Raw genomic sequence first — 16,093 nt, forward strand, 5'->3', positions numbered from 1 at the left:
GGGCTAACGCTCGAAACGTTAGCTTTTATAATCGTAACGGTGGCCAATTTACCATTTCAACTTTGTTGATATATTCAGATTATCTCGTTACCCCCACCGACGCAACCCCAAACAGTTTCTTTAGAAACTATCAGCCTTTATTTATAAGTTATATTTGTTTCTTGAAACAAAAGTAACTGATTTGCATCGAAGAGAGCTCCGCTCCCCCAGAATTAGTTCACCATAATTTCCTTGTCTCTACTACTTAATAACATTAAAACTGGGCGACACACTCACTCTCTCAGTCGCTATCGGGTCCTTGGGCTAACACTGCCCATCGCTACCACTTCGAGGTCTTTCTCGGTTTTGCTCTAGCTCCTTTCCCGAGTGGACTCCAGTATATGGCGACTTTTGGAATAGTAGATGCGTCTTCTATGACAACCTGATCAAGTCAACGTTACCTTCTCTTTTTCAGCCCAGAAATGACGTCACGTATGGAACCAGCAATTGCATGAGCTCGACAAATCGCCAGGCGCGTAGTTCCCTCTAAGCCAGTAAGCCCGGGCTTACAAAATTTTCTCGGAAATACTTGACTTTCCCTACCTTTCCCTGCTGCACTATACTTACAAGGTATGGAACGGGCGTACAAGCCAAAAATGACTTGCTACGCCCCTGAGTGCAGATGGTTTGAAGTAGCATCGAGAGAGAATGATTGAATTATAATTTTCTCCCAGTAACATCGCTTTTAAGGTAGGTAACAAGGCAGGTCTCCGACCCATGTTATCCATATGGCCAATGCAGTAAGTGTTGCATTTATCAAATCAGGAAAATGGAAATGTGGATGTGACTTCCCGGATGGAAATGTTGTCATAATTGGCATGCGCAACAGTACTTTGTGTTGCGTATGGTGGTAGCTATGCTTTGGTATAGAATTGGTGAGATGAAGCTTGAAATTTTTGTGATAAAAATGACTTCACACTAGTAAGTGACAGCGTTTGAGACTTATGTGGTGATTTGTAAGTCCATGCCATAAACAAGAGATTACTCTTGGAGATCTATTATTTACTATAATGCAATGATAGTCGCGCATAATTTCCTGTGATGTGCAATGAGCAATTTGACTAGTTTGCTAAATTGTGAAAAGAAAAGATAACAATTTCAGAGTGATCCTAACAAGTGAAATGAAATGATCCAACTCTTTCAATTTAATTTTACTTCTGAGGAAAATTTCGTTGATTTTTATCATCCACAGGAAAAAATATAGGTTTTTTTCGTTTATTGATGACTTTGCAACATGAAGTTATTGATAATTTGCATTTAGTTTGTCGAACTATGTAAAACTTAGCAAATTAAGGGTATTGCTTTGCGGTTTTTCAACCAAAAAGCATTTTATTGAAAAACATTGGGCCAGGAAGTTGAATGGTATCATACTGAACATAGCAAGAGAGAAAAAAGTACAGGTAAGACCATAAAGAAAAAAATGAGTAGCATTTAGTAATAGCTTTCATAATAATGAAAGTGACGATGACTTTAAAAGACGTCGCTCATAACAATCCCAGTGCCAGTGCAAAATACTAAAACCAAATCAAGATGGCTTTTTATCCTGCCGCATGTGATACGAAATAAGAAAAAAATCGCTTATTTAGTTTTGAGCGTTCTCTAGCACGACATGTGCATTAGATATAGGCGGACGGTTTGCTGTTATGTTGGTTAACATGTTCTGTTGCATGATGATGATGTAAACCACTTTTACGCTGAGATTCATCTTCATTTCCTATTTTGGGCTTGTCCTCTACATCTTTGTTTTTAGGGAGAAGTGTCCGTAGCTGTTGAAGAGCAATACTCCAGTTGGCATCAGCTTTAGAATCATACTTGTAGCGATTGAGAGATTTGCCTCGTTTGCTTTTCCAAGACCTTACCACTCTGTCCTTAAAACGTTGCAGAAGGCTGAAAGTCTGTAATGGATGAAAGTAAATTGAACCTCAACTACACTTGTACCACAAGGTCTGCTAAGAACTTACATTTTCTCACACTAACTCACAACACCCTCATGGCAAACACTTGAAAAGGGGCAATCTCCAGACATTTTCCGAAATTACTTTACTTTTTTCACCTATATATTATGACAGCTCTCTTCGACGAACATCATTAATCTGGTGTTGAACTTTGAACTTTTGAACTTTTATTTATTTCACGCTATTAATAGAAGTTAATATTTATACGAAAAATAGGAGAGATAAAGAAGAATAAAAGTAATAATTAGCTATAAAGATAAGTTTGAGAGGTACACGGTGTCCAAAGTAGCAAAAGCTTTGTAGTTGGACACCGTAATGGTCATATAAATAGATAGCAGCTTATAATAAAAGTAAATCAGCAGTAAAGTAAGTAAAATGATTAGGTTGAAGTTTCCATTTTTCCTTAAGAGTAGATCAGTAGCAAAGTAAAATGATCAGGTTTGGTTGAGTAAAAGTTGATGTTTCCATTCTTTTTTAAAGCTATTGTAAGGCATATAGTAAGATAAGTGGGTACAGTTTCCCATATCTTTGAAGCAGAGAATATAAAAGATGATTTTACCATGTTGGTGGATTCTCTTGGTCTAAAAAAAAATATTATTAGTAGCAAATCTTGTATTATGATTATGTTTTCAGATGCTGGGGTCAGGATATCAAGGAAGATATCTGGAATGCTATCACTTTTAATATTAATCTTATATGTAAGGCAGCATATTCTTAATTTATAAATAGCATCCAACTTTAGAATTCCTAATAGTTTATAATAGGGATTGGCACTTTCTCTAACATTTGCAAAGAAGATGCTACGAAGAGATTTGTTCTGTTTAATACAGAGGCATTTTAAGTTAGTATTGGTGGTACAGCCCCAGGTAGTTATACCATAGCTTAAATAGGGATATATCAAAGCATAGTATAGTTTTTTTTAACATATTAAATTCGACATAATGTCTCAATATAGTAAGAATTCCAGCGTTTCTTGCTATTTTATTGTTTATATGTTGTATTTGCGGTTGCCAATTTAGGTGCTTATCGATATAGACTCCCAGGTATTTATATAAAGCTTTGATTCAATGTTTTCAATATTTATCGTGGGGTGGTATCTAGGAGATGAAATTAACATATAGCTAGTTTTTGCGAAATTGATAGACAACTTATTTAGTGCACAGTATTTATAGATTTGTTTAAGCTCATGACTCATAACAGATTTTAGATTATGTGGGTTGTTACTAGTAAAAAAGAAGTTAGTATCATCAGCAAAGCTCCGCTCTGAAAGTTTATCAGTACAATTTGGTAAATCACTAACATAACGTAGAAATAAGAGTGGACCTAGAGTTGAGCCAAGAGGAATACCACATGTTATATTTTCATTGGCAGATCTAGTGGAATCTATTTTGACATATTGGTTACGGGTTTGAAAATAACTCTCAAACCATTTATGTGAGACTCCTCGAACACCATATAAAGAGAGCTTAGACAGTAGAATGCTGTGATTTACTGTGTTAAAGGCCTTTGACAAATGAAGAAATAGACCACATATTTTTTTTCTATCAATTGCTAGCTTTAAATTGGCTGTAATTTCAAGAATAGCCTGGCAGTGGAGTATCCTTTCCTAAATCCAAATTGATATTTGTATAAGATTTGGTGTTTTTCTGTGAAGGAATATAGTTGATTGTAGACTAGTCGTTGAAGTATTTTACTGAATGGTGAGAGAGTTGCTATAGGGCGATAATTGCTAGGGTTTGTAGTATCTCCATTTTTATATACTGGAGACACCTGAGAGACTTTTGATATATCAGGAACAATGCCAATTTCTATAGACTGGTTGTAAATATATGTTAGAGGTATTGACAATGGTTGTGCAGCTACTTTGATTAATTTATTAGGGATACCTAGGGATGACTTGTGGCCATATTAAGCATTTATATAATGAACAGACTTGGGTTTCAGTAACACAAGATAGAACAAAGCTGTCTACCGGGGTTGATTTATGTACTGGGTAGGATTTCCTTTACAGTGTCCAATCTTTTGTGCTAGGTTTGGACCTACATTAACAAAATGTTTGTTAAATTGATCTGCAATATCAGTTTTACCTGTGTAAACTCTATGTATTGTTATGGACGATTTTTGAAATAGGGTTCTGCCCCTTATGACTGATTGTTATTGTGTCCTTTTTCCGTTCTCGTCTGTCTAGGCAATTGTCATTTTCGTAAACGGTTGATATCACACATATAAATTGATTCTTCTTAGAATTCTTCGGCATTACAGAATATATCGGTGTTTACTTCAGAAAACAAATAAGCGCCCTGTCCCTAATAAGCGCCCTGGTTTGAATAACCGCTCTTCCTTGATGTATCAAAAGTAAATAAGCACCCCGGGTGCTGAATCGAACCATTATGATATGTTTTAATTCACAGCTGCTTCAACTGACTACATGGAACGTTTAAGTTAAAAAAGAAAAACAAAAAGAACGACAACAAAGACAAAAGTATAACAAAACACCAAAAAAATAAAACATCACTCATCTCCAGTTTGGAGGCCTTACTCATGGCATATCTAACCCACCTGGCCTCGTTTTCGATCTTTGTACGCTGCCCAGGCCAATTCAACCAGAAGAGTAATCAAGCTGAGAGCCAGACCAAAGAAGACAGCATAAAATGCACCAGCCATGTCATTAAATACCAAAACGTCTCCCGTGAAGGAAGTGTCTGAAAACATTAACAGGCTTTTCACTTAAGGCAATGACAATATAATCTGGACTTTAAATCACTTACTCTGATGAAATGAAATCCAAAGACCTGCTTTTGCATACCTGATGATTCTTGCAAAATTGTCTCACACACTCCATGAAGCCACCTTTCCCTCAAGAGTTTCAGAAATCCTTTCTGCCGTAAATCGAGGATTTTTACACTGAACTGATGCGTGAAAGGGGAGTTCTTTGGAAGCGCAAAGCCATAGCCGAACTTGCCGAAAACTCTGCAGAGAATCGGGAGATTTTGATTGTTGCACAATAAAAATAACCCAATCCCCCATGGGGCTCCGTAATATTTGAATGATCCCCTTCATTGACAGTCAATTTTCTTTATCCCCCCATTTAAACCCTGTTAGTTACGACTGATCCTTCCTTCTCCCCCTGAAAACCATGTCATCCTCCAAACTTCCCCTTAAGGGTAAGGGTCAGCTGTGCATCAGAAATACGTTAAATTTTCTATAGCTTCCACCTCGTATCAAAAAGAAAAAAAACATTTGTGTGGCTAGCAAACAAAGAAAACATATGATAAGGTTTGACGTTGAATTTTATTTCCCTTCTCCGGCATTGCACGAGAAGCCATTTTTTTTTAATCGAGTTTCCCACACCTAGGCATTCCACCATTCCAAAGTCCTTCAAAATTTGAAGAATAGGTCCCGAGAATATGAAAACTACTAAGTCTCTTTTTTTATCGCCTGTACACATTTTTCCACTAGCAAAACATAAGGGGCAGGAGATGTATGGACAGGAAACGAAAACATAACGACGTCGCCTCTCATTTTGCATAACTAACATCTTACCTTCCAATTGTTGTCAATGTGTTGCAGGGCCTTTGTCCTGTGTAATAATCCAATACAGCTGACTCACTAATGAAAGCAAATCCACCCTGTCTCGCTCTACTTATACCATCATTCACGTTTTCCACCAAGGTGTCGTGACGTCTCATAAATGCCCACATCTTCGCATAGGTTGGAACGCGTGACATTTGAAAGAATGCCATAGTGTGACTGTCCTTAACGCAGCCATACTTGATTTTCGTCTGGGAAGCCAAATCTTCAAGGCTGTTGATTGGTGTCTCAAAAACATCCGTGACTAAAAAACTGGCCAAATTGGCAGTGTAAGACGCACCTGTGACGAAAAAAACACACCTTTTTTCATCCATTCGAAAGCAACCGGGAGTCAGAAATCAGAGGTCATAGCGACCTGATGTCAACAAACAAACGATTTTGATGATTTTACGTAAAGCGAATTCGGAGACTTATAGGTCACTACAATTAAATGTAGCTTTGGATGAGCTGCCAAAGCTAAGTGAATTCGATCTAAATGCTAAAAAAAGCATATCAAATTGCACTAAATCTATTTGTTTTTTTCTTGAATGTCTGGCGCTTAACTCATTTCTCATGCGAAATCTATGAGCTGTTCGCTGCTTTGCTCAAAGGAGGCGAGAACCTTGATGTAAGGGCTACTCCCACAGAGCCTCTCTCTATCCTTTATAGACAATACCCCTCTCTATCCTAGATAGGCAATACCCCTCTCTATCCAAGAATAAAAAAGTGCTTCAAACCAACTGTCCGAGAATGTATTGAGGAAGAAACACGGATGCTGTAATAAGGTAGTAGAACAAGGAAGATGGCTTTGGCGTATACTTAAGCGAGACTCGTTATTTAATCTAAACTTTCTTTTAACAACGAATGGTATTTATTACTTATTATCAACATGGCAAACCACCAGAAGGCGATGACAACCCTCCCAGACGTAGACTGTGGATGTGTTACGTCAGCTCCTTGACCAACCGTGTACGAAAACGATGACCACGCGGACTCAAACAGCCGAAGACAGTCCTTCGTGCTCCAGTGATCATCCCTTACGCTGTTTTGGTCACGTGACTGGGCGATTCTCCCGTGATAACCACGTGGACTGAATGTGGCATGGAGCCACAGGAAGAAACCAATAAGAATAGTGCCAGCGACAATGGCCAACCAGAGGGATGTATTAAAAGGTTTTAGAAAAGAGAAAATCTTGTAGTCCTCGTTGACTTTGTTTTCGATGAGAATTGAGAGGCCAAGATGCATGAATGGTTGAGTAAAATCCACGGCTGTTTGCCGTTGTGAGCTGACAGATAAAGGACCAATCGCCAGATCTGCTTTCTGAGAGGAGCAAGATTAGCTTTAGTCGCATTATGGTAAACTAAACGAACATCTAACTTACACTCAGACATGACCAACAATGATTATACTAACAATGATATTGTATTAACTTCCCTATGATAAGAGAGAGGTGATCGCTAAGGACTAAGTACGGAAGCGCGTTTATGGAAGATAGCTTTGACGAGAAAACTGAGATCATCGATTGCTGTTCCCACTTCTGCAATTTGAATCAATTTCGATTTAATTGGGTCGACATCCTCTCTTTGGTGTTTGATTGCCGTGTACATGCACATGTTGTTCCATTTTCATGATACTTCTTCCATACATTAACACCGGGCAAACGCAAAGGTTTGGTTGTATAGCACCGGGGGAGAAGGGGGGGCGGAGGGGGAAGGCTTCCCCCGTAGGAAGCGTCCCAAAGCATGAATAAAGAGAAAATTGCGTACTCTTTCAATTAAATGTTCGATCATCCCATTCCACTTCTGACTGAAAATATCCCATGAACCATACTGGTTGCTAGGTAAAACCTCTATTCTGTATTGGAACTTCATGTCTTGCTGAAGTCTTTTGAGAAGCTCCATACAAAATCCTGTATAAATTATCTCTCCTTTCTTAGTAACTTGCTCCTTTATGAAAGGTGGTTGCTGAAAAGTATAAAGGGAAAATCAAAATGCAAAGAAATGCCGAAAAGCTGTTTCATTTAAGGTTTGCTTTCCTCCTTAATTTATAGCAAATCCGAAACATCACGATGGCACGATTGCAGCCTATTAAGGGTTATCATCCAACTTGTTTCCCTTGGATTGTGTAATTAAACAAAAAGCTTCACATATTTACATCGGGGCATGATTGATAAAAATGCAAAATATTAATCCTAACAGCGACCTACGACTTATTATTCAATTATTATTCGACTTATTATGTTTTGATGGACCTCTCTAATTTCAGCGCTAAAAGTCAAAATTACAAGACGCTTGTACTAAAATTTGCAACTTACTATTACGGTGACAACTCGAATGCTGATGTTTTCTACTGTATCTGCCCGATCACTTGGGGCCTGCAATGATTGGGAAAGCCAGAGTACTGGTTTTTCTGGAAACATGACAACTCCTTGCGATGGCGTCCATTTGCCGACCTAGGATAAGAAAATCAAACCACATTGGCAATTATTATGCAATCGAACCTTTTTCCACAGAATGGCATTATCAAATGATATTTGACTCTAATTTCAGGTCACTGATTAAAACTAAGTTATCTTGATCTTGATCTAATCTTTTTTTAGTTATCTCTTTTTTTTTTTCATAGCATATGTTTGCAAACCATCAATGTAAGTTACCCAATTTTTTTAGGCTTTGACCTCCATCTAACCCTTCCCGCCAAAGCTTACTTGGTATTATGTACACATTTTCAGTAATGAAATACCTTCACGAAACCAGTTCTTCCTAAATTGACAATGTCAAATTCCTGAAAAGTTGGTGAACCGTCTCCGCCAAATTCCAAGTCATTCATAATACCACTCGTACGGACCTAGAAGTCATGTTTTGTGATTTATTACGGTAACGTTTTTTAAAAGTAATTCTTTTATTTAAATGAAGATATCTATTGGAGAAGTCTATCGTAAAACTTGATGTAACTAATAGTATATACCTGTGAGGAACTTCTGTTTTCGCAATGATCGATAAGGCAGCTAAAACCCTCGGATGTTAAAAGGGGGAAGTGTGGGTGAACACCACTTTTAAGTTGAAAAAGGAAGCACGGTAACACCATCATTTATTTTCTGAGTCTTATTTTCCTTTGACAAGCCAAAAATTATAGTGCAAAAAGTGAATAAAACTTGTAAAAAATTCCGCCATAGTAGAGTGCTATTAGCACTTATAATCCACCCATTAATTTTGGCGCGATTTTATCGCTTACTTTACGCCACGTGGTGCAAAATCATAGCACAGTTATCAGGCAATAACCCCCGTCCGCGTCAATATTTGTCCTCCGATTTTTTTCGTGAAAAAGAAACATAGTGAACACAAGAGTTTCAACTTTATCTTTCTCCTATTTACATGGAAGGAAACCAAACTCGTTTCTTTTTTGCTTGCTTGCGTCAGTCATGCGCATTCGCCATCAGATCACCACTGGCTTTTTCACTGTGTTTACGCACGGCTTAATTGCGATGTGAAAATTAATGGGAGGGTTATAAAATAAATAAACCCCGTTCTGGCTTGCTGGTATGTCGGATGATAATGTCCTTGGCTGAGAGATTGTCCTCAAAATTTCATGTTTGCCCCCGAACTCGCTTCTCGGCCAAATATTCATTTTTCGGACAATCTCTCAGCCACGGACATTATCAGCCGACATACCAGCCGCCCGAAGTGGTTTATTTACTAAATATATTCCATAATATCGACATCATCTTGTAGACGAAAAAACAGGCTATCTATTTAAGGTAAGCGCTTTACAAAATATCGCAAGGTAACGTAAGGGGGGTTCCAACCACATCCCTGCCTTGATCCACGGTGGAGGTATGAGTTTACATGTATGTCCGAGGAATAATTCTGTTTCTTACATAGATGTAACAAATTCATAACTAAATAAAAGGGTTACGTTTCTAAAGAAAGCGTGGTGCCCCGTCGATGGAGGGTATTACAATATACTTGGTTCATCAACTGAATATAAATTGGCCACCTAATTAAAGAGTTTTAGAACATAGCTAGCAGAGTCGCGCAATCAAATTCATTATACGTAAGCGTGCTCAAAATCCCGATAGTGCACGCTGATAGCGTCAGCAAATCCGACTTCGCCAGAAATTTTTTTTTTCGCGCGAGCGGCCATTGCCAGTGTGGGGAAAAATAATACATTTCGCGACAATAACGGATACAAACAGAAACTCGGCCTGCTAGTCCGAAAACGAAGACAATGTTTCGACCTTTTCCCATGGGCTAGAGTTCTTAAATGAGGCAGAAAAAAGAGAAAAACAAAGGAAAAGGAGACTTGGCATCAGCGCCGTCACGATTCGCTTCAACTGATATTGTTGTCCGTTTTCGCGTCGCATTTGATGCACAATTCCACCGGCTATGTTCTAAAACAATTGGTTCACGCTTTCAGCTGTGCACTATCGAGTTATGGAGCACGTGGGAAGTTTGGAGAGCACTCAAGAAGCTAGAGTTGCCCTCGGCTATCGCCTCGGGCAACTCTTACGCTTCTTTCGTGCTCTCCAAACTTCCCGCGTGCTCCATAACTCGATAGTGCACGCTAAAGCATAAACCAATTGTTAATTATAAGACTGACGTGTCAAGCGTTAGCTCTACTACAACTAGCCCCAAGAGTGAGTACTCATGTGCGCCATTTTCTCGAAATCTCCCACCCATCAAACCTCGAGTACACTACATTTTGCCACAAATTTCTTGTTTTTACAAATCGCGTTTCTTTTTGTTTAGTTAATTTCGGAAAGCTGTCTTGCTAAGCGGCATAAAAGCGTAGCTTCAGGTAAAATTGGTTATTCTGGAGTACATTTGCTTAAGGACTTATTAAGATATGTCAAGCAAGGCTGACTCAAACTAGAAAACAGATGGTTGCGAATATCTGTTGCAACCCCATCCTCCAACAAAGTGTTCCCCAGCATCCATCCCTTTGAAAAGCACTCTCATCATGTTCCCTGTTAGAACATAATGTACACGCCCCGCATGAAGCCTGAAGATACGAATGGATAACTGTATAGTGCTCATTTGCTTGCCTTTTTTATGTACTTCATTAATTCTGCTCCATTTTTCCAAGGTTTGACTGTGCCAATGCTAAAGTCAAATTTTAACTTTTCCCCACCGACGTCATAGCCATCTAAAATCATGTAATGAAGGGCAGATGCAAGTGCAAGAACGGAATCATAGCACTTTCCAGTGACAACCTAATGACAAATAAACACATCTCATGTTTTGTAATCTTTCCACCTGTGTAAAATGAGAGACAGAATTTCCTTTGGAGTAGAGTATTTAGTAAGAAGAAACGACTTTTTGATTCCAAAAAAGGTCATTAAGTGAATGATAGGAAAACATAATGGTCTTTTTTTCACAGAGTGAACATGTTTGATAACGGTACGGCCATCAAACTTTATTAATGCAGTGACAGGTTGGTCTGATATTACAAGTACAGCTTCCAAATCAGAGGAGTGGGCAGCGTTATTTCGATCTTACATCTCGAGCGTAATTTCAGGCCAAATGACACGACACAAAGTTCATTTACTGATATTAAATGTTTAAGTCGCTCAATTTAAATCAGGAGCCCATGGGTCGTGGGTAATGGCTCCTGCCTAAGTAAAGGATATATTATTGATCAGATATATAACACGCGTTTACTTTTTTGTCAAAGAAAGCAAATATTGGGAAAAGCTTTTAACTGATTCGCTTCACAATGGAATTTTTGTCATGATTCTTTGTATTACTTTAAAACTGAAATCCTGAAATCTGATTAATTGTTTTGCTTTAGAGTTACAAAATTTGATGCCGAGAAATAGATGAGATCCATAATGGAAGAAAGCACATTAACTCACTTAATAATGGTAATAATAATAACAAATATATATGAAATACATATATATGAACTGCGGTTATGAAACGTATATGTGCACGATCCTTCGCAGTAAAGCACTATTTAAGCAATAGTGAAAATCAGACCTGAAAAAAATTAGGCCTGTACGGGATTCGAACCACTGACCTCTGCGATACTAGTGCAGCGCTCTACCAATTGAGCTAACAAGCCAACTGGGAGCAGGCCATCAAATTAATTTGATGGCCTGCTCCCAGTTGGCTTGTTAGCTTAATTGGTAGAGCGCTGCACTAGTATCGCAGAGGTCAGTGGTTCGAATCCCGTACAGGCCTAATTTTTTCAGGTCTGATTTTCACTATTGCTTAAATAGTGCTTTACTGCGAAGGATCGTGCACATATACGGTAATGATAATAATAATAATCGATATTTAAACAGGGTGACCCCTTCAGTCACACGACTGGTATCAACGGGGGTCCTGTATAACATAAAAAAAAAGAGAGCAAAATAAATCATATATATACATATATCAATAAAAAATTAACTGATATAAAAAGTAACAATGTTCGATTTCAGAATGTTCTAAAACTAGCCTACGAATTAAAAAGCGGAGATAGCCGGGAAACGTTCCTTAGGTGGTAAAGTCTTACTGTCCATTGGAAGACTATTGAATGTCATTGCAGCATGATAGTAAAAAGACTTTTCAGCGACATCTAGATAAAATTTAGGAGATTAATGTCAGTGATTGACGAACTAGTACATCTTTGTTGGTTGTCGCTCTGGCTGCGTAACATGAAATAGTCTTTAAAGTATGAAGGAGGCACTTGTTAACTAACAGTGCACACTGCTTTTCCATAGGTCTTGTAAGAGGCGCCTTCTTGTAATTAGACTGCAAGGTTCGGAGGTGATACTAAAATTGATGTAATGAACTATATATTTGTCCCTTACTTACATCAAGTTCACCGTCTCTATGACTCTTCCATTCCCTGGCAACTTCCTTGTATCGGGAACCCTCACCAAAGGCTAACCGTGTTCCAATGACTCCATAAAACTGATTTAATACGAAATCGTCACCAAGGGTCTGCCAGTCCTTCCGACCAGAAAAGAAAAGAAAAGAAAAGAAAAGGGAACATTATAAAATTATGGTAAGTATACTATAGAGGCCTGGGGGCCTCGAATCTCCGCTTGCACGTCTTCGCGCAAGATATGGTACTCTTTTTAAACTCGAGCTTCTAAAGGGAATCTTCGCCGCGCAATCTCTCTGTCGGGTTATTTTTAATTATCATTCCGGTGTCGAAAGCTCGTATTTCGATTCCTCATGTCTTTTACGTAATTATGTCTCACTTGATTGATCTGCAAAACTTACGGCAACATCTCAGCCAATTAGGTGCTAAACCACATATTCCTGTATACTCAGACGAGTGTAAGCTCTACACTTAGGCGAGAGAGAAAGTGATCTTACCCGTCCTGTTTGCGCATCTGTTATGATCCAGGCCCAATCAGTTGTCATTCCTAAGTCACCGGCTTGTTTCAGAATCTGTTTTGATTTTTCATCACAATATATTTATAATGCTGTTCTATATCAACGTTGCCACCTCGGAAAATATACTTAATGCCACCTCGCGTTGTACACTTGGGAAAGTTGACGGGAGTAGATCTCTTTTTGCACTCCACGAATCATGTCTGGAGGGGCAATTAGTGTCACCTTTTGTGGTGGCAGTGCAGGTAAATCAGAAAGAATTTATTCCCTTTCTTGCCAGATTAGCAAGAGAATAGGTTCATGAAATTGTAAATGCAGCGACATTAATTTGCGTTTAACTGTTCCCGCGTATTAGACACCAGGAACATGAGTCACGTGTCATAAGTGAGTCATGAGTTTTCCCTGATCCGAACGAGGTGAGTTCGGGGTTATCCGCTAGTTTGCCTCGTTTTCTTAGACTCATTATGAATTTTTCGCTATATCACCCTCTTGTGGCAAGTCCTAAGTTTACGGAGGGTTAAACAGAGGACATTGTGATCTATAATCGAGGTGGCATTGAAGTTACTACAGTTCAATTGTCAATTTTCAGAGTTCCTTACCCTCTGTCACATAAATGGATTACAAAAGTAAATGATAATTAAACTAGTCCCTGCTTTGATTCATTCTTTAACGGCCCCTGCATCGGTGCGCATAGTGCAAGTCTAATAAGTAGTCTGTACAGACCCACTCACCTGTCTTGAGTATCTCAGATAACAATTCAAAACCACGATTCTTGTGCCAGTTTGACGGATCCATTTAAGCTGCTTTCTAACGTCAAGTGAATTAGGATCTGAGACGGGCTCAAAATGCTCATGCGCCACGACTATCCATCCTCGTTTATATGCTTCATCCTTCAGAGCTAAGACGCCATTAATACCTGGAAAATGGTTTGATCATCTGTATCATTCATTGTGACCATAAACATTATTCTTGTTATCAACTAGCATGCACTAACCTATGTAGGGGGTCGTTGGTGGACCGTTATGAACTACATAAAGTTATCACGACTCAAATGAGAGGAGGCAAATGAGACCATTTGCATTATTTCACCTTTTGTATTATTTAAAAAAATCAATTATCGCGCGAGCGAGAATAAAATAATTGGTGCCTTGAAAACGATCCAAAAATAAACTTATCAATATTGTAGGCTTTGTTGCATGGGGGGGGGGGAGGGGGGGGGGGTGATAGAGTAACGATTTACAATCCTCTTCCTTTATGACACCATGGTATAACGGATCATTAGACGTAATATCCCGTCATGGAAACTGGGCAATAAAAATTTACAATTTTATTTTTTTATAACTATGCCAATCAAACGTCCGGAGGGAGCTTCAACGGAAAACGACGACATTTGAGTCACTGCAAATCTCTTTTGCCCTGACATGCCAAAAAATTGGAAGTTCAAAGAAGATGTTCAATTGCTTCCCTTTAGTAACCCTTTTAATCCCGAGATCTCATTAGCAATTCTCCCTCCTATCTACCATGTATTACTTACGGTGTAAGTTTGGAGAATTTGACATTGGATCAACTAATAGTCCTTTAATTTATATTTTTCTTTATGCTCATCATTTTTCTGCTTGAGAAAGTTTGTCTTGATCACTCATGTCAGTTAAACGGTTAAACTTGAAGAGTATAAGATTAGTAACGGTGCGATACAATTAGCAGTTTTGGGTCGGACTATGACTTTTATGATTATCAATATTAACAAACCGTAGTCATCCTTAGAGACAAGTAAAGCGAACTGGCTCCAGTTGTAATGCTTCATAATTCCTGCCAAAGCTTGGCATTGAATGGTATCACTCGGACTCATTCGCACGAGGTAAGGAAAGTTGGCTGGCGTGAAGGCAAAAGTCGGATCTGTTGCCACCGGAGCGAATTGTGGAATGTGAAAACCGGAAAAATACGGCTGCGTATATTTCACATCTGATGACCTCATTGGACCGATAATGGCCACGACACCATGTTGGATAAGGTACTGAGCTGGAAATACATAATTAGAATGGTAAATATCGGCGAATAACTGGATGAGCTGTGTTCTGTGTTGCCTTGTGTCAGAGACACGTGAAACTATTACGTAAAGACTTTCAAACGAGGCCTTCAAGAGTAAATAATGCAATCGTTAATGTCACCGAAACAAAATTGCACAATAATACATCATTTGTTCACTTTTGAATTGTAAAAATGATACATAGTTATCACAGGAATTTCATTGAAGTCTTACCTGCTTTTAAATTATCGAAGGCATCCAGTGGTTTGGTCATGTTAATAATAGTCTCCAGCTCTATTCCGGGAAGAACGTTGGGATCCTTGTTCACGTTATCAATGGCAACAAGGAAAGATTTAACTAATCTTTCATTCTCAAACATGGCCCCTATAATAGTCAGATAATTTTGGAGATAAAGAGAAGAAGTTTACAGCACTGCATGACATTCCATAATAAAAGGTAACGAGATTAAAACATGACGTTTCGGCGTCGACATGTTACCATTATCAAATGCAAATTATTGAGTTTAGTGGTGTTATTTGAACAAAGGAAAGTATGAAACTAGATAAGAATTAAATGAGATGAAGTGAAAAGAAACTGCTTAATAAAATCCACATTTCCACTGGAATGGAGTTTTTTTGAGTATTCAGAGTCGGTCTCTTTTTCCTATAATACGGAATGAAATAGAATGAAACTATATGTGTTTTGAAACGAGAGTTCACGACGGAATAACAACAAAATTACAACCGCGTGCCAGAGAGGAGACAAAACGATTTAAACCTGCTACTGCTCGATCACTTTTCCTTCCTGAACGCTTTCAAAATTCTGTACTCAGATAGACCGTAAAATGTCTAGAGAAGCAAGTGTGCATTTGACACCACGGTAAACTTACCAACTTTTACAAGTCGCGCGTGCACAGCAGGATGAGAACAAGTTAATATACTTGAAATAACTACAGTACATATCAAAGTACACATATTTCTTTCCACCAAGAGAAGAATATGTGCAAAATCTCAACTTTGATCCTTTGGCAGTCTTGAAATGATGTTCTTTTTGCGTTTCACAATAGAAGGAGTTTTATTCATAATGAAGATGGCGAGTAGTGGTTTCCTGCTTTGTCGCAGTGAACCAGGAGACACACTGGGAGCTTTACAAAGCCAAATAAAAGCTTTTGTTTCCTG

At 38.5% G+C, this 16,093-nt stretch overlaps 1 protein-coding gene across 1 annotated transcript; it reads right to left on the reverse strand.

Annotated features, from left to right (window-relative positions):
- Window positions 1-1,240: 1,240 nt before the first annotated feature.
- LOC111331680 (glutamate receptor ionotropic, kainate 2) lies at window positions 1,241-16,034 on the reverse strand. Its single transcript, XM_022936836.2, has 15 exons — window positions 15,805-16,034; window positions 15,150-15,299; window positions 14,639-14,908; window positions 13,621-13,805; window positions 12,872-12,946; window positions 12,362-12,499; window positions 10,606-10,773; window positions 8,304-8,408; window positions 7,879-8,016; window positions 7,331-7,528; window positions 6,443-6,884; window positions 5,538-5,865; window positions 4,801-4,964; window positions 4,554-4,696; window positions 1,241-1,934 (listed from the first exon to the last, which is right to left on the reverse strand). Exons 1-15 carry the CDS (start codon window positions 15,887-15,889, stop codon window positions 1,656-1,658), a joined length of 2,868 nt encoding a protein of 955 aa, XP_022792571.2. The 5' UTR covers window positions 15,890-16,034; the 3' UTR covers window positions 1,241-1,655.
- Window positions 16,035-16,093: the final 59 nt, after the last annotated feature.

The sequence above is a fragment of the Stylophora pistillata genome, chromosome 3, assembly GCF_964205215.1.
Source record: "Stylophora pistillata chromosome 3, jaStyPist1.2, whole genome shotgun sequence".
Taxonomy (NCBI): Eukaryota; Metazoa; Cnidaria; class Anthozoa; order Scleractinia; family Pocilloporidae; genus Stylophora; species Stylophora pistillata.